General features: G+C 40.1%; 1 protein-coding gene across 3 annotated transcripts in view; it reads left to right on the top strand.

The window, feature by feature from the left end:
- slc8a3 (solute carrier family 8 member 3) overlaps positions 1–18,637 on the top strand; it is a 134,580-nt gene extending 115,943 nt beyond the window's left edge. The window contains exons 4-8 of one of the 3 annotated variants that reach the window (XM_063500095.1): positions 6,765–6,782; positions 9,927–10,051; positions 10,467–10,566; positions 12,104–12,376; positions 14,040–18,637. In XM_063500095.1, coding sequence (XP_063356165.1) covers positions 6,765–6,782; positions 9,927–10,051; positions 10,467–10,566; positions 12,104–12,376; positions 14,040–14,416 — 893 coding nt within the window. In that variant the 3' untranslated portion in view covers positions 14,417–18,637. The remainder of the gene's footprint in view (positions 1–6,764; positions 6,783–9,926; positions 10,052–10,466; positions 10,567–12,103; positions 12,377–14,039) is intronic. The other 2 variants (XM_063500096.1, XM_063500097.1) reach the window with 2 other exon arrangements.
- Positions 18,638–19,770: the final 1,133 nt, after the last annotated feature.

The following is a 19,770-nucleotide window of genomic DNA, read 5'->3' as shown; positions in this document are numbered from 1 at the left end:
TGTTGAACAGATTTTGCCAATACAGTGATATCACAGCTCTGTCATAGTCGCATACAGTCGCAAAAGTTTCACATTAAATCACATAAAAGTTAAGTTTGAAGGTGATTGGCCACTTTACACCCTTGTCTCATATTCTTTCTAGCCCTCTATATAAGGTATCTGTACCTGTTTCTGATATTTTCAACTGCAGGTGTAGTCTGAGGTTTTATTGCCTGAGCATGTCGCTGTATGGTCACTAGCTTACATCCTGCAGATAGTCTTTATTTATCTGTTTGAACAGTGTGGTTGATGAAACCTAATAATTTTCCTCATCTCCAGTGGCACCATGAGACTGAAAAAATTGGTGAAGTTTTTGCAACAACGATAACATGGATTGCAGATATCCTCCTTAAGGTGACTTGTAATAGTTTAGTTCTCTAAAGGAGCTCTGAATTGTCTGAAAATACCCGTGAAGTCCAAGCAAAGTCGTAGAAAAAAACCTTGACAAAGTGCAATGCAAACTGGAGACTGAGATTGCCTACCTTTAAAGTAAAAGTCAGCTGATACATTTTAAAAGACGCAACTTTTTGCATTAGGAACAAGCGGGCTCTGTTTCTGGTTTGTCGCACTTTTTCCAGTTTCGCTACCACTCAGAGAGCAGCTGGCGAGTATTTGTAGACAAGTCGGCATGAGTCATGCAAGCTACAGGTGACCACAGCAATCTTAAGCAGGTTTTGTGCCTCACAGTTTGGGAATACACATTTTTCCATGGCAACCAATGGTTGCCAGGTGGTCGCTGTGTGTTTGGGGCTTTAGCAATCGATTTTCCCGCAACTGCTATGAAACACATTTTTCCCCTCACGACTGGTGGTTGCCATGTTGTTTGTTAACCTGTGTGAATGGGACCTTATTCACTTGAACCATGACTGTCACACATGCGAAATGCAGACAAGTTAACATCACATCCAACTCTATGCTCCAGCTTTTCCTTTAAGCTGTGATCTCTTTCTTATTAAGAATCTACAATCCCTTCTTTGCTCCGTAGCCTGTTCTTGCAGTCTCTTTCTCCATTTCCATCCATCTTTCTGTATATAGATCAATAGTGCTCATTCTGTACCTCTTCTATCCATCAGAGAACTCATGCATCACTCATCCTAGCTCTGTTAGTACCTTTATCCATCCTTTCAATCCCCGCAAGCATCCATCTGTCCTCCTGTCCATTAGTTCATTCGCTGAGATTCCCATTTTTTCTTTCATATTCCTTATATTAGTTGTCCTTGTTTTGGCTGTGGCCTACGTATTCTTTCCTCCACTCCTTCTTCTTTTTTCAACCTCACATCTTTGGTTGCTCTGTAAATTCTTGCCCTCCCATTTCTGCCAATCCCTCCATTAAACTACTCACTAAATTATTCTTCTTCCTTGCATCCAACAGATTGTTCATCTTTGATCCCATCTTTTTATCCATCTACCCACTCCTTTCATTCCACTCAATAATCCCTGTCTTTCTTTTCCTCATCATATCTACTACTCCCTTCATCTGTCTATCCGTATGTAGCAGTTCCTGCCGGTGTTCATCCATCCATCTCTTCAGATTCTATCCTTTAATACCCCTTGCTTCCTCAATTTCTTTTTCCATCCCTGCTTCCACTGCTACTCTCCTTTTTCCACCAATCGCTCATTTCTATTCTTTTGTTATTGCCTCATAAATCTATTTAGCCATCTCCCATACTTTGCTTGTGCACGCACAAAATTCTCCTTCATTTTGTATCTCTTTCCCCAATCCATACGTACATACATCCACTCCTTCATGTATTCACATACAACACTCCCAGCACAGCCACTTTGTCCTTGGCAACCAGAGTAGCCCCAGTAAGTCAAATGATGATTCTTCCGTAATGAGCTAAAGAGAGAAAAGGCGCCCCATTAGTGTCGTATTGATGCCGGTCTCAGAGTCCAGATGTGTGCAACATCAAGAGGAGGACTCACTCTTTTGTAGCCGGACAGATCTGATGAGGCAGAGCACACAAAAGAGCATGCTGATGATGGCAATTAAACAGAGACACAGATACCCTAGCCCTCCACTTACACATTCACTGTCTACACACACACAAGCACACTCCTCCACCTCTACAATTACATCTCTTAGGTTAATCTTCCCTATCGCAGTTGTATTCCTGGCAAAATGACAGCACTCTGGCCTGTGAGTGCAGTCAGTACTGCCAGCCCACTGCCTTTAAAACACTCCTGTTTATGTGTCTGATAATAGATTTGTGAGTTTGTTTGCTCCCTTTTTGGCATGACTGTGGGTGCACACGCTGATGGTTGTGCTGAAAATGGCTCAGAAATTATCCACCGAAAGTGAAAAATGATACGGGATAGAGGCTTCCTACACACACTGACATTCTGGGCATTTTGTTCTTAAGGTAATTGAGCATTTGCACAAATAAACAGCATTTTTTTGGATCAGAGTCCAGCATTTTGTCAATCTGTCTAAACCCCCCGAGCTCATACTTCATGAGGGCTTCATGACCCCTGAGAAAATGCATGTCACTATAGCCTTTCATTCACTGGAGGCCCTAGTTATGACTACATGCACATAGCTCATTTTATGTATTTTTATAAACAACTAATAAAAAGAGACCAACTAGCAATGATCTCTGTGTGCATGTTAGACAAAAATGAGCAGTGGCCCTTGCAGTCAAAACATGGCTCTTCTAGATTAATAAAACTTACATTTATGTCATGAAAATTGGAACATTTAGATGCAGCTCACTTCCTCGTACCATTCCAGATCGCATTATCAGCATCATTATGAAGAAAATAATGAGCAAAAACACTTCTTTCCTACCTGGAAACATTTATTTATGTATTATGGGGTCTTTATCTTACAATATAAAACACCTTGAGGCATCTATTGTTGTCATTTAGCAGCGCTATATAAATAAATTAGAAGTAAATTGAATTGAATTTTTGTTCACCAAAGACAACATTTGTACTTTATAGATATCATTCTGGTGTTCAGAACAGTTATTGATGAATTAATACATGCTAGAGATTTTAAGAAGCCCACTTTAAAAATGTGTAGTTGTTTTAGTGTATTTTCTGCACCCAAATGTGCAAATTCTAGACGCTCCCTTCTCAGTTTTTTTTTAAATGTCATCCTATTATTACTTAGTGTGGTGTGGACACTCTACCACATTTGGCCTAAGATCAACACAGCTCGGCTACCACAAATGATAATGAAGCAAGTCACCCATAGCAATTAATGCACTTAGCTTCTAATCATGATTAACTGTGGACTGTATTTGATTTCGGGAGTTGATAAGGTGCCTCTGAACACAAACAGGTTAATTAGTATCATGTCTCAGTGAAAAAGGTTTCAGTAAGCAGCCGGTCCATTCATGTTGGATGTAGACAGCTTAGTTTCTTCCTGCTCGTCGTCCTATTCCTTTTTTTAAGTCATGTGAAAATGTGGTCTTTGGTTTGTAAATTTAAGGAGAATTTGACCGTGAAGATGTAAAAAGGTAGAGCTGTCACCGTGAACCTCTAGAGGCTGAAAGCCATAGGGACGCTTTTCTCCTCGCTTTTCATTCACTAATGGCATAATTTGTCATGCAATTATCTTTCTTGCCAAATTACTTTACAAACCCCCAGTTTTTTTCTTTATGATTTCATTTTTGTTATGGTTTAAACTTTGCCGAGGGCATCTGAGTGTGTCGGTGATCCGCAGCTACGGCATGCAGATAAACAACCAGGAAAAGTCTAATCAAAATGTGGGGAAAGGGGAGTGATGTTTCTGAGCAGCTGCAAGAGACATTTTCATCATTGTGTTACAGAATACCACATCTGACTAAGAATATTTCAGCAAGTGCACAAGTGCCTGCTTGCTTATTCTAGGTGAACATACAGTGGCTTGCAAAAGTATTCGGCCCCCTTGAACTTTTCCACATTTTGTCACATTACAGCCACAAACATGAATCAATTTTATTGGAATTCCACGTGAAAGACCAATACAAAGTGGTGTACACGTGAGAAGTGGAACGAAAATCCTACATGATTCCAAACATTTTTTACAAATAAATAGCTGAAAAGTGGGGTGTGCGTAATTATTCAGCCCCCTGAGTCAATACTTTGTAGAACCACCTTTTGCTGCAATTACAGCTGCCAGTCTTTTAGGGTCTGTCTCTACCAGCTTTGCACATCTAGAGACTGAAATCCTTGCCCATTATTCTTTGCAAAACAGCTCCAGCTCAGTCAGATTAGATGGACAGCGTTTGTGAACAGCAGTTTTCAGATCTTGCCACAGATTCTCGATTGGATTTAGATCTGGACTTTGACTGGGCCATTCTAACACATGGATATGTTTTGTTTTAAACCATTCCATTGTTGCCCTGGCTTTATGTTTAGGGTCGTTGTCCTGCTGGAAGGTGAACCTCCGCCCCAGTCTCAAGTCTTTTGCAGACTCCAAGAGGTTTTCTTCCAAGATTGCCCTGTATTTGGCTCCATCCATCTTCCCATCAACTCTGACCAGCTTCCCTGTCCCTGCTGAAGAGAAGCACCCCCAGAGCATGATGCTGCCACCACCATATTTGACAGTGGGGATGGTGTGTTCAGAGTGATGTGCAGTGTTAGTTTTCCGCCACACATAGCGTTTTGCATTTTGGCCAAAAAGTTCCATTTTGGTCTCATCTGACCAGAGCACCTTCTTCCACATGTTTGCTGTGTCCCCCACATGGCTTGTGGCAAACTGCAAACGGGACTTCTTATGGTTTTCTGTTAACAATGGCTTTCTTCTTGCCACTCTTCCATAAAGGCCAACTTTGTGCAGTGCATGACTAATAGTTGTCCTATGGACAGATTCCCTCACCTGAGCTGTAGATCTCTGCAGCTCGTCCAGAGTCACCATGGGCCTCTTGGCTGCATTTCTGATCAGCGCTCTCCTTGTTCGGCCTCTGAGTTTAGGTGGACGGCCTTGTCTTGGTAGGTTTACAGTTGTGCCATACTTCTTCCATTTCTGAATGATCGCTTGAACAGTGCTCCGTGGGATGTTCAAGGCTTGGGAAATCTTTTTGTAGCCTAAGCCTGCTTTAAATTTCTCAAGAACTTTATCCCTGACCTGTCTGGTGTCTAAATCCAATCGAGAATCTGTGGCAAGATCTGAAAACTGCTGTTCACAAACGCTGTCCATCTAATCTGACTGAGCTGGAGCTGTTTTGCAAAGAAGAATGGGCAAGAATTTCAGTCGCTAGATGTGCAAAGCTGGTAGAGACATACCCTAAAAGACTGGCAGCTGTAATTGCAGCAAAAGGTGGTTCTACAAAGTATTGACTCAGGGGGCTGAATAATTACGCACACCCCACTTTGCAGTTATTTATTTGTAAAAAATGTTTGGAATCATGTATGATTTTCGTTCCACTTCTCACGTGTACACCACTTTGTACTGGTCTTTCACGTGGAATTCCAATAAAATTGATTCATGTTTGTGGCTGTAATGTGACAAAATGTGGAAAAGTTCAAGGGGGCCGAATACTTTTGCAAGCCACTGTATACTGCAGAAGTGTATGTTTTTTTTTATCACAGCCTCGTCGTCCTGTGACATTTTTTGATCGGCCCAAAAAGAGATTTAAATACAGATATTTGCTCATAGTTTCAAGTATGTTATTACGAAATACCCAATAACAATGTGGGCAGTTGAGTATAATTGGCTCCATGTTTTGGATTATGATTAGCTTGTTCACAAAGGTGAAAATTTAGCAGCTGAAAAACCACCTAGTGTTCTCAGCAGTGCGTGGTGACCACAAACAGCTAGGTAGAAATTAATGATTGCTGATGCTGATGCACACATGTGTATTACAAGACAATTATTGATCATTGCTGAGGGGCCAAGCACCAATTAATGCAGGTTTAAACTGAAAATGACTAAAATGACTAAAATCTTTAAATTCAGGGAATTTTCATGAACTGCTTGTGTTTAGTTTTGAATCTCTGCAGAATTTAAAAGCAGCGTGCAGGCTTTTGTGACACACTCTTTAAAACACTCATTGGGTTTTTAGGGTGGCTGGCAGCTATTCATGACAGGTTGATGCAGGTTTTGTTGTTGTTGTTTCACGGCCCACACCCCCTAACAGAAGCTGCCAAATAAATTCTTGTCATCCTCCCCTCCACCATATTGACAGTAGTGAATCTAGCTTTTACATAATACAGTATTTATAGAAGTGTTACATTTCACGATTTGCAGATGTCCACAGCAAATGCACTTTTGCAATTGATGCACATATTAACTTGTTTCAGGGGTTAGTATTTACCGTACTATTTCTGTTTATTAAAGGGCTTGTAGGGGAGGAGAGGTCATTAGTAGTTTAGGAGATGAGCGTTGTTGTTAAATATGTGTTCATATGAAACTGTCATCTCTTTACTCTCAGTTATCTGACCAAAGCTGAGAGTAAAAAACATGAAAAAAGGGGGGGAAAGGAAAACTTTCAACAGCTTTGTTGATTTCTAACAGTTTCCCCCCTAATGAACATAATAAATGCTTGTAAAAAGCTACAAAGTGCCATAATCCTTCCTCCTCATCAGCCAATCGAACTTTCGGTTGCACCTCGGGGTCAATACAAAGTAATTCTCCGAGGCCATCGCATTTCTCTCCTTCTTATTAACCATTTTTCTTTCTTGTTTGTTTCTTTGTTGCATTTCCATTGCTCATTGCATTTTCTGTTTTCTCCATGCCTTCCTCCCTCCCCTCTTCCTCCTCCTCCTCCTCCTCCCTCTCTCCTCTCCATCAACAGCCCTGTTGTTAGCGGATGGTAAGTTGTCCATTCCTTCTCTATAAGAATCTCCACTAACATCACCTCTTGTGCGTGCTGTGGTCTTAACATGAGGCCTTAATGATCTGAAATCCAAATCACGACAATTTTTTTGTCACCATCAAAGATGTTGAGTCTGAACTGATACTTGAGAGGTTTGGTATAAATAAACTGCATGCCCACGCTCGTGTCCTCTTCTCTTGTCATTGTTACAAACAATACATGGCTCCTTTGAACCGCTCTTCTTCACTTAATGATGGTTTTGCATGCTAATCAGAGGATTATTAATCACAAATCCATAAATTATGTTCTCTAGTCAAGAGCAAGGTACAAACAGTTGATAACAATCAAGATAAAAACCTACAGTCCTGAAATTAGAAATTTAATAACCTCTTTGTGGTTCTGTTATTATTATATTTCCCATCCTTGTAAAGCAAATTGTGTCATGTAGTGGTGCAGCACTGTGCCAAGGAAAGGCTGGATAATCAAATTTTAAACATGAGCAAAAGAAATGCTGTCAGGAGTTGAGGGTACACACTGTCTTGGATGTGTAATTGATTTAGCTTAAAAGTGTGTGTTTGTGTGTGTGTGCAGGCACTCATGCACTGGTATATTATGCATGCCCGCGTGTGTGCACTTGCAAACGCGCCCTCCTATCAAGGGGACTTGCCTGTGATCGTTAATGGCAATGTTAATATTTAATGGTAAGCATGTTGTCAGCAAAGAGCAGCAGGACTAACTCTGGAGTCGTATAAAAGATGACAGGGTCTCTGCACCAGGTGGCTCAGTGGGGGTGTCATACGCAGAGTAGGATGAGAGGCCTTTGGATGCACAAGGGCTCCTTACTGATAGAGCTGAACAGCACAGGACTGATGTTATGGGGCTTGATGGAATGTACTTAGGAGCTCAGTAAAGCATTGCTGCTTCTAAGGCACACAGGCAGACATGGACTGGACGCAAATTCATCAGAGCTTCCACATTACAGTTGAAGGGGACCTGTCATGCTCATTTCCATCTCCATGTTTATTGCTCTTTCAGCTTTACTTGCAAAACTTTTCATTTATCTTATACTGGGACCTGGTGGAGCCCCTCAGTTTATCCTCTGCTTCAGTCAAGCTCTCTTAGCTGCTGATTCTTTAAACCAACTGTCCCTCAAAAACTGGAAAGTGCAGTCATGTGAAGGTTTTCAAAAAACTCCATGCACTCCTGTGCATGGAGTGTGCATCCCCATGATTGATTATAACTCAGAACCACCTTTAGCATCAGTAACTGGAAGTAATGGTTTCTGGCATAACTTTATCAGTCGCTCATGTTGTGAAGGAATTTTGGCCCGATCTTCTTTACAAGATTCCTTCAGTTCATTGAGGTTTCCCGGCATTCATTTAGGTGCAGCTCTATTAAGGTCTCACTACAGCACTTCAGCCAGATTTAGGTCTGGACTGGGCCCTTGCAGCATCTTGATTCATTTCTTTTTGAGCCATTCTGTTTGTGCTTGGGATCTTTGTCCTGTTGCATGACCTACTTTCAGCCCAGCTTTAGCTGTCAGACAGACTACCTCATATCTGACTCTGGAATACCTCAGTATACAGAGGAGTTCATGGTTGATTCAGGTTGATTCAGTGACTGTAAGGTGTTCAGGAGCTGCGGCTGAAAGGCAAGTCCAAACACTCACCCAACCACCACCATGCCTTAGTAGGAGGTGTTTGTGCTGATAAGCTGTGTTTGGTTTTCATCAAACGTGCTCTGCATATTGTCCAAACATCTCCACATTGGTTTTGTCATACGCAGCTTTGCAATCCTAAGCTGTCCTGCCATGGTCTTCTTTGGATGTGTCCTCCTTCCAAATAAGTCATACTTGTTCAGCCTTTTTCTGATTGTAGTTTCATGAACTAAGTGAGACTTGTAGAATATGTATTCTGCTGTATTAAGCATATCCACTATCACTGTCATCACAAAGAGACAGGAGTAGAAAAACAATGTGTCAGATAAAGTTTTGTTTTTAGCTTTTATCTCTCAATTACTTGCACTTCTGTGGAATTTCAGCCATGTTTGTAGCATCCACAAGTGGAACAGTGTGTGGATAACAGAAAATACAGCAAGGCATAAGAATAGATACTTCTAAAAGCATCCTACTGGACTTTGTTGTTAGAGCGCTGTAGCTTGAGCTGTCAAATCCTTAAAAGTTCATTATTCCTCCTAAGGTTGATAAAATAATTCTAACTTAAGACTCACTCATTTTCGTGAACTTTCTTCGATATCAAGCTGTCTTCGTCGGTGTATGGATCTACTCTGTTGTCATTGAGATGAATCTGCTGACCTTTTCCCAACTGTAAAAATCATATCAGCCACTGAATTTGCAGACCAACAACATTCATCTCACTGACAACTGAACAAGCTCTACTCTGCCATGTAAAGATCATGTAATATCATTTAAAGCCAGTATGTGGACACTGAGCAGGGAATGCCCTTTCTCACCTCTCATATCACGTAGCTACATGCAGAGTTATACTGTATCAGGTTTATTATGCTGAGCTTTTGAGACTTGTGTCTCTGAAATACAAGAAATACTGAGCCAGAAGTAAACCAAATAGGTCTATAAAGCAGTCAGCTCAAGTGAGACCGAAGGCTACAATGTTTTTGGAGATGGAGGAATTTACAGTAAATACCTATAAGACTAACAAGAAAGCATGACAGATTTCCTGATGAAGTGCTGACTTATAGTATGAAATTTGCTGTAAAGTCCAGCACATGTGGATAAAAACAGAATCATTGAAAGCAAAATGGAAAATGTTTACACCCAATATTTGCCTGGGTTGAGTTTTTGCTGTGATCGATAAAGAATGCGTTTGTCTAACCTTTACACAACTAAGTTGGCTCACCACCAAATGCAATGCAGAGAGACTTTTCATGCTTTGCCACAATGACTGTTTTCGTTTTTCACAGATGTGACTTGAACACCGCACATAAAAAGTGTTTTCTGAGCATAATATGAAAGTTCCAAATAAAGCAACCTTCTGATCTTTTGTTTGTGCGCTCCAAAGTGCAACACCACACGATGCTCAGCTGTGCGTCTGCTTGTTCTGATTGTCATCTTTCTCACTTTGATTCCTTTGTCTTTTGCTCTCTCCTGCACCGTCTGCTCAGATGTACCAGACAGGAAGCTGACTTCTGACGAGGAGGAAGCCAAGCGCATCGCGGAGATGGGGAAGCCGGTGCTGGGAGAACACTCCAAGCTAGAAGTCATTATTGAGGAATCGTACGAATTTAAGGTGGGAAAGGTTACTCTTCAAACAAGGTGAAGATAGCTTCACGTACATGGTTGTTGTAGTAAGACAGAGATCATAATAACTAATCCAGCTGCGACCTTGCATAAAAGAACAGCTACATATTTCTAATTTCAGCTTCTCTTCCGAGGCTTCCCATCCCACATAGATTTATTTCTGGAGGTGATTTGCTTTTAATGCATCCTCTGCCCTCCAAATATACCCTCCATGTTTGTTTCTGGTGTGTGTGTGTTTTTATCATGCTTTAAACGGGTTTTTGTCATCAGGGATTGGAAAGCACTGCCATCATGTGGTGAAGCTTGAGTATTTTTCTTCAGGAGGCTCCATGGATGCAGAGTATAAACTCTGGGGCTAAATAATGGATGGATTTGATTTGTGTTTTTGGTGTCGTGTCATGCAGAGCACAGTGGATAAGCTTATCAAGAAGACCAACCTGGCTCTGGTGGTGGGAACAAACTCCTGGAGAGAGCAGTTCATGGAGGCCATTACAGTCAGTGCAGGTAATGTAATGCGCTCTGAGCGGGCTGTAAACCCAAACTTTACTTCAGTATGAGATGTTATATGTGACTATGTATGACAATAAAGGCAAAAGGTATGTTTTCCAAAATGCAAAGCCAAGCCATTTATCTTTTATGCATTTTTCTGTGTAATTATTTAACATAAAGAAAGAATCTAATCAGGCGAAGACTCTGGCAGCACTGTTTGCTTTGCCACAGTCTTCAGTCTAAAAATATAGACGCCACTATTCGTTTGCAAAAACTCATATCGGTGAAAGCAAAGCTCTTGAATAATGTCTTGTACATAACACATACCTCATCTATCACGTCAAGCCGCAACAGTGAGGGCCACGAAGGCCTTGGTTTGTCACTTTGCTGCTGAAATATTAAATCCTGCAATGCTCTTTATTTTTTCATGATCCACCACTGGCTGAAAAATGCATGCAGTTCACGTAGTCTGACACTTTGAGTCCTGACAGTGTCCCTGCCTTTCTGTTAAGTTTCCTTTGAGGCGCTGGGACACAGAGAGTACCCTGTTCCTTCACCTGAGGAGGGTATCCACGGACATTTTCAGCTGCTGAGATGAAACTTTTATCCGAATGCGCTCGTAAGGAGCATTCTCTGGCCACTTGGCCATCCTGCAAATCAAAAGGGCTGCGTTAATCCCCTGAAAATCCCTCTTATGTTACCCCAGAGTTTCTGCAAGGGCAGCTGATTTACAGTACTATGTGCACTGCTTTTTTAAAACCTGCCCAGTATTACTTTGTAGTTTGGTTTAGGGAGAGTTCATGAGAGTTTTCTGATATCTAATGTAGTTTTTAATTCTTTTTAACATTATTGTTGCAATAGGTTTTTGTTTTAATCTGTAATCATCAGTTCTCATCCATCCTGGTTAGTTTTACTTCTGAAATTTGTTCCCTTCCCACCAGTTTTCTGCACTGCCTGTGTTAGTAGTTTGCATTTGCTTGACCTCCGTTATCTCCCTGGAATATTAAAATTTGGATTTGTAATTGCTCCTGTTGTCCTTTTGTCCTTTTCAACTTCAGCAGGTTGTCTTTATGTCTAAGTGTCCAAATGTATTAAGTTTCTTCCATGTGATTAGTTATGTAAACAACTGTGCAGACAGACAGACAGATAGATGGTTCTCACTGTCTCATAAGTTGAGATGTCATTTTAAGTAAATGTTGTTCTCTTCTTTCCCCTCTGTCATCCCTTATCTACTTACTTTATGGATCCTTTATCTCACCCCTTTTTTCCAACTCTTGGTTCTTTATCCTCTTCGCTCTCTCAACTTTCTGCTTCATCATCTGTCATCCTTCTTTCTGTGTCATACTCCCCTTTGCTTCTTCATCTTCTGTCTCTCTCTTCTTCATTGCTCCCTGTCTCCTCACTTAATATTTACCTCTCCTGCTTCACGGCTGTCTGTTTATCTTTGTCCAAATATACTGCTATTTTTCCATCCTCTCCTCTTCCCTCCGCTCCTTCCTGTCATCCTATTTTCCCCCTCCGTCTCCCCCCGCTCGGCCCCACTTCTGCCCAGGAGATGAGGACGAGGATGACACAGGGGAAGAAAGGCTTCCTTCCTGTTTTGACTACGTCATGCACTTCCTGACCGTCTTCTGGAAGGTCCTGTTTGCTTGTGTTCCTCCCACGGACTACATGAATGGCTGGGCGTGTTTCACCATCTCTATCATTATAATCGGCCTGCTCACGGCCGTCATCGGCGACCTGGCATCTCACTTCGGCTGCACTATTGGCCTAAAGGACTCAGTCACTGCTGTGGTTTTTGTGGCACTCGGCACCTCAGTCCCAGGTGAGTTCAAGAGTAGCAGAAGGAACTGTTTTTGAAAAGCACATGTCATTTTCAATACACAAATGTTTATTACGTACAAATCTGGGCCCTGAAATTGTGTTCATTATTTGTTATGTCGCTTGATGGATATGTGGTTCATATTTTTGTTATGAAAATTGTGACTTCATGGGCTCAAACAGTAAACATGCTTTGTCATCAAGATTGCTGATCTTATTTACTCCAAAATGACATTTTCCACCCTGACAGGAACAATAAGTCACCAAAAACTCTGACTGCATCAGCATTTTCTGCTATTAAAGGTCCTATATGTGGCACTAATATATATATATATATATATATATATATACATACATATATATATATATATATATATATATATATATATATATATATATATACATGTAGTCCATCAAACCTGATTTAGCAGCATTTCAATCAAAATCTAATGTTACCAGTACTGAGTCAAAGCAATTAAGATTAAGGTTTTTTTAAGACTCTTTTAACTCTTTTATTCTCATATATGTACTGCTCTAGAAAATGTATAAATTAAATGCCATAAAATGTTTTTATGTTTTTCTGCGCTTATTTGAAGCTGTTGCTGTGATCAACACTGTAGCCTCACACGGTGGAGTTTGCATGTTCTCCTTGTTATTGTGTGGATTTGCCACAGCTTCCTCCCACAGTCCAAAATAAAGAGCGTGCATCTCAGGTTAATTAGTAATTCAAAATGCAAATAGATAAAATTCTTAAGTCCATAGAAAATGTGCTGTATGAATTTATATGTGAAAAGGATCAAATTTGTAGAGCTTTGTATCGCACTTCAAAAGGTTTGTAAGATTAGAAAAGGGCTATGAAAATGCCTTTCCATTACCATAAACGAATGAGGAGAGAGCATTAACTCTAAAGCCTATTCATTGTCCTGTGCTCATTCTCATTTCTTTATTTATCTTACACTGAGCCTTAGTGCAGCCCCTCAGTTCAACTTCTGTCTAGAATAAGCAGTTTTAGCTCCCTTCTCCTTCCTATTAAGGCAGCCTTCTTCTGATTGGCTGCCCCTCTAAAACCTCTGAAAAGACTAAAGAACATGTGGATGACTCATAGCCAGAGCTGTGAGGATATTGCACTGATTGGTATCATATGGAGTAGAAATAACTTGGTCTACAGTGTACTTACCTTCCTCTTTACTTCACTAATCTGCTGCCCACCACACAGGAACCTTTATCAGCACAATTAGCTCGTGTTTTTCCTGATGTGGCTTGTTACTGACATAAATGCCATCCTTGCTCTTGCAGAACTGGCCTGTAGATTTGTATTTGTGGTTCTTTGAATGTCTCTCGCATACAGTGTCTCTACTTGTGGTGGGGTCACATGTACTCATGGATTAATTAAAATTTCACATAAAAGTTAGAATATAATGAAACTTGTCTTGAAAAGTTTGACTTTCTGCTCATTTATTCAAAATACTGATGAATATAGCAAATAGATATACCTGTATAAGTATATTTAGCACTGTTTGCCATTTTTGTTTGTTTCTAATGCTTGCTTTATTAAATGCACTTTAAATTCAGCTGCTTTCACCATCACAGCTTTTGTGATTTATCCACAACATTTAAAATAATTAAATCAAATTAAAATATTCATGACAGATGGTTTCTCTCTACAGACACCTTTGCCAGTAAAGTAGCAGCAGTCCAGGACACCTACGCAGACGCCTCCATTGGGAATGTGACTGGCAGCAACGCAGTCAATGTCTTCCTGGGAATCGGCATGGCCTGGTCAGTGGCGGCCATTTACTGGCACATGAAAGGGAAGCCGTTTGTGGTGGAGGCCGGCTCGCTGGCCTTTTCTGTCACTCTCTTCACCATCTTCGCCTTCCTGGCCATCTCGGTGCTGCTTTACCGGCGCCGGGCCCACATCGGAGGAGAACTGGGCGGGCCCCGGGGACACAGACTGGCCACGTCAGCCTTCCTCTTCAGCCTCTGGTTTCTTTACATTCTCTTCTCCAGTCTGGAGGCCTACTGTCATATAGAGGGCTTCTAAACAAACAAAAAAAGACTCCAGTGTGACACAACACAAACATACAGGGGTTTAAAGTACAACTTTAGAGGTAAAAGAGTGAATTCTCACTGTGGAATTTAGGTCAATCTTGTATGGAAAGGACAGGAGAGGGTTTTCCTTTACACCTCCCTACTCCTCTCCCTCTCTCAACCCCTTCTGTAAGGATGCTTGGAGGTGTGTATCTTGCCCTCTAGTGCCGACAGGCCTGGCTGATAAAGGAGCGACCTTGAGCCTGTGTGAGTGTGCTTACAGTTGGGATTGGGATACCACCTAATACAGAAGATGCCGATGCCAATAGGTGGTCCTGCATTCCACTGGAAGAGACTGCAGTCTTATATCCGGAGAGGGTTGAGTTAATCAGAGGTCTATATTTTTCTCAACATCTGACGAGAATGACTTTTTTTAAAAAACAAAAAAGTATTTTGGGGATAAAAATGCAAAAAATAAACGAAACAAAAAACGAACACACAAGGACACAAAGAGGAATCAAAGAACTATTTTCAGATCTATGGAGAAACAAATGATTATAGTGAAAATGGGAATATGTTGCTGAGTGACAGTGGGATGGATTCATAGTATTTATTTTTATTTGCATAGTTTCCTAAGGAGCACTGCAGAGTTATTAGAAATTACACGAAGAGGAAAATCAGCAGCGACAGCGGCCGTTCATACTGGCAGACGAGTCACCATTCAAACAGGAGGGGAAGAGGTGGACGCCGTGAACATGGTCAAACTGCCCTGAACATTACTTCCGTACTCTAAACGTATCTATATATAATATATTTCCATATTTTCTGTATATTTTGAATATTTGTTTAAATGTGGTCACCTTCTGCTCTAACAACAGAGGATTGCTGTGGCTAAGTGGGAGGGGAGGGTGGGGGATAAACTATATTATGGAACGATGTCTTCACATTTCTAAGAGTTATGTATCTTGCCTAGGTAAAAGTATGACATTGTATTTTATTTATTTACTGATATCTTGGTCTCACTCAAGTTTTCACCTTTTCAATCAGAAATCTGAAAATAGGAAAAAAAACAAAAAAACGTGTTGCTGCAGAGATAAATTCAGAGGTATTTTTGTACTTTTCCTTCCATGCACTTTGCTGTATAGTTCGACTTCTGGAGAATTCTACTTGTACATGTGCAAAAGGCCAATAAAAAGGTGTCGTTATGGACTGAACAGAGTGCCTGTGGAGGGAAAGGCGTTTGCTGCAGCTGCCCACGACCACCAGCTCTTTGCTCTGCTGAAGAACACAAGCGTTTCCTTCTTATATGGTGCATGAGTTTTTATTTATTTATCTATTTTTTTTTAAAGCTGCATTAATTGATTGGAATCATGGAATCAAGGGCTTTCCAGGAGCACATACCCACTGAATTTGGCTAAGATGCCTTTATCTCTCTTTCAGTTATCTGTACAGTCACAGAAAGGTTTCTCCTATGGATTGGTTGTGCGCTTAGCTTTTTAGCTATACCAGATGCCCTTCATTCACCATCACATGGTTATGTTAAAAAAGGTCCTTCAAAGTTAATAGGTTTTGTGGGATTTCACTGATTTTTTTTCTGTGACATTTTGGTTAAAGCAGACATTTTTAAAGTTTAGAAAAGACTATTATTAGGGTTATAATCCATCCATGTCAACCGTGTCATTTAGAGCAGAGGTGTCAAACTAAAGCCTGGAGGTCAGAATGGGCTGTGTTTGGCCTATGATGTAAAATGAGTTTGACATCCCTGCTTTAGCTCCTTCAAGCATTCAAACTACATATATTTAAAGAGGTCTACAGACACCCTGGAAATTACCTTAACCAATAAAAAACAAAGTGTAATATTTAGAGTGGAACATTTAGGTACCTATCCTGCAACCAGCCACCAGGTTGTGAGTGCAATGTCGCCCACTGTCGACTGTTAATGATGGACATATCCATCCTCACATCATCCATTGGTTGGTCTCGTTATGATGACATGAGCTGGGCATTATTGCTGTTGTCTTCTCTGTGTTTCAAACCAGGAGATGATGAGCAAACATCTGACAGCAAACTCCTGATATCCTAACTCAGAAAATTAACTTCATGTTTTATTTAGTATTACCTGAAACTAGCAATTAGCCCATGAATTCATCAGTAAGTGTTTACTGGGGTTGCAGAGTGAGGATTTCAGGGTTATTTTTTCTTCTTGCTCATTATACATCCACAGAAGTCACCCCCTGCAGGCCAGTTCATGCATGGACTTGACCATCTTTTATACAGTCTACTTGAGCTTGAAGGCTGAAATAATAAAGTATGTGATAGCTTTAGAGTTTTCACTTTCTTTGAATTATCGCTGAATATTTAAAGGAAAAATTTGTTTACCTGACGTGTGCAGAAGGCTAGCTTCATTTCCGATTAATTGCAGGCATTTAGCACAAACATTTAGTTACTAAAACTGCTAAAAATTTTCATTAATTTCAATACACTTTCCATAAATTTATTTCATAGTTAAGAAATGGTCATTAGTGCAGCTTTAAAGTAATTAAATGTTTCTTTGCCAAAGTCTACAAATGTTTCCTTCCTTAGAATTATTATTACTGTATTAGTTTTGTATGTGTTGCGTAATTTTGGCCTCCTTTTGCTGTAGTCATTATGTAAAGAGCAAGTGTCAGCGGTTCTCTGTTTGGAGTGAAACTGCTCAGCATCGAGAGCTGTTGGTGTGGGCGTGAGAGCAGCAGGTAGCTCCAGGTTGAATTTGAAAGTAGCCCGATATTAATAATGAACTACGTTTAACACATGACTGGTGCTTTGTTTTTAGAACAAGAGTTAAAAAATATGAAACTCCCCAAAGTGTCAGAAAACATGTTTATTGAATCATTTGCAAAAAAAAGTGTATGTGGGAATTGATTCTTGGCTAATTTTAAAATCACCCAAGAGATTACCAAAGAGGAGGTTGGATGCAACATCTGTTTTAAAATATATAAAAAAAATATATTGAAAAAAAATAGTTTTTTAGAGTAGGGGACAGTAAATGGCAGTGACACTGTATTTCCACAAGGGGGATGTCAATCTCCAGTCCCTGTGGTTGTTCCTTCTTTAATTTCTCAGCACTCTTTCCTCCTCCTCCTCTTCCTCAGTGTTCTTCCTTTGTGGTGAGCAGTGTTGTAAATACGTCTCGTGGCTGAATCGGATGCTCTTTTCCTGGCCCTGGACCACACATGCTCACCTCACGCTATCTCTCTTTCTCTCACACTATCTCTCTCTTACATATAAACACACACACACATATATTCAATGAAGAGCGATGGGTCCACTGCTGCACAATAGGGAGGACAGTTGGAGGGGCTTGCTGTCCCAATTCAGATGCAACACAAAACAGATTATGTACATAACTTTCAGTGTATGTTTACATAGACACAGTTTAGGTGTCCTGGGGGGTAAAAAGCATGACAATACAACTCTCACATCTCATCTACAGGTTATCTGCAGTCGCTTCGTCTGAGCCAGTGGAAGTGTGAAGCTTTTATTTCTTTTTTTCTTCTTTTCTTTTCTTTTTTTTGTAAGTCACAGGGGGTCACTTTGTTATCTGTCCCTTTGTAAAAATCCTGCAACAGGAAATATTTTGGTCCTCAGTTGAACAGGTATTCATGAACAAAAGGAAGTGCCAGTGTTCTTAATTTTATCCCTGCCTTTAGTGGCTGTTTATATTGTTCATTTGGTTGTGTTTTTGGTTTTATCTGCCAGGACTTATTGAGTTGAAACGTTGGCCAGTGTGTGTTTGTGTGCTGTGCATGTTGCCGTGCCGAAGCCAGGCTGCGCATCCTCTTCACACCCGTGTGCACAGATGGTGTGCACACTGATGATGATGTTGTTGGTTGTCACGGGGACGCGACTCAAAATTGGTTCTGTCATTTTGTCGTATTAATACATGTCTTAATTCTGTAAAAGAATTATTAAAAAAAAAAACATAATCATACAAATCACTTCTGAAGGCACCAGTCTTTTTTTTTCTTCTCTGTCTATAGGATGGCATTGAAATATCACCGTGCAGTAACTGGACTAGTGGTTGATGATGTTGTAAGACACTGTGGAAGGTTTCATTGATGAGGTGAATACTGTTCTTTTAACTTTGTTTTTGTGTAACAGAAAAGGGGCACGTTTTAATGGATGGGTATGTTTTCCTGGCCTGCAATGAGATGTCAAAAATAAAAAAGCAAATTTCCAAAGTGTTTTGAGATTAAACAGTTTTGTTCTTTTTTCTGTGAAATAAAAAAAATGCTTTCTGGTTCATATGCAAACATTGGTTTCACTCATTTAAATCAACCCTGACCGTTTTAAATATAAATTTGCATCACCAGGAATCCAGCAACAAACCAAATGATTTCATTAGAATTCTGATAAGATTTCAAAGCTCTTGTGTTAAGTTGGGTTTGACAACACAAGAAATCTCAGTACATATCATGTAACTGCAGCTTTAAAGCATATTTGAAGTATTAGGTTGTTTAGCCACACCTCAAATTGCCTGCTGTTTATGGTTTAATGTTTATCCTGATGCTGTTAAAGAAACCAAGAGCCGGCAGCAGAGGAACTGCTTTGTTAGCATTTTTCTAAACCTCAGAATCTTCCAAATTTATATTTGACACTTCTTAAAGTCAGCACTGAGGAAACACAACCATAAGCAGATAAGAAGCAACTTCTAACAAGGATTACTGTTAATGTCTGTATATTACTCTGTCTTTTTGGTTGGGGTTTTTTTTGTTTTTTTTTGGGGGGGGGGGGGGGGGGGGGACATTAAATCAAAGCCTCCTTGAGAATCTAAAACTCTTTTTTCCCTTTTCTTTTCTTCTCTTTTCTTTGTATCATTCTTAGTTAATAAATCCATCATTTTCTTTCCCACTCACAAAATAAATGAAGTCTTTATCTGCTGCTTAATAAAAATAAGCCTGTTAGAAAGAGCAATTGTCTAATAAGCTTGCGTAATATTGTTTTCCAGCTATATCAAAATATGGAAGCTCTTTTGTGCAAAAGGAGGAAAAAAGGATGCAGATGAATTTTTAACAATATAATATATAATTTTTTATTCTTTAACCTTTCCAGCTATTAACTCATATTGTTTTTTTTAGTGAGGTCAGATTTTAAGTTTTAGCCTCATGCTTTTGACTTTATCATTCTTACAGGTTAATTTTAACCTGCTTTTGACATGTTAAGCAAAAAAAAAAAAAAAAAATCGAAACTGAATAGTGCTGTTTGTATTTTCCATGTTTTTTCTTATGTCTGGGTGTTGGGCTTCCATCATGTCAATCATCATGTTCTCACATTATTTACTTACATCCATGTTGCATCCGTGCAAATACAGGGTGCAAACTAAAA

The sequence above is a fragment of the Pelmatolapia mariae genome, linkage group LG16_19, assembly GCF_036321145.2.
Source record: "Pelmatolapia mariae isolate MD_Pm_ZW linkage group LG16_19, Pm_UMD_F_2, whole genome shotgun sequence".
NCBI lineage: Eukaryota > Metazoa > Chordata > Actinopteri > Cichliformes > Cichlidae > Pelmatolapia > Pelmatolapia mariae.
Note: the sequence above shows the minus strand (reverse complement) of the source record. Positions and strands in the feature narration are given on the sequence as shown.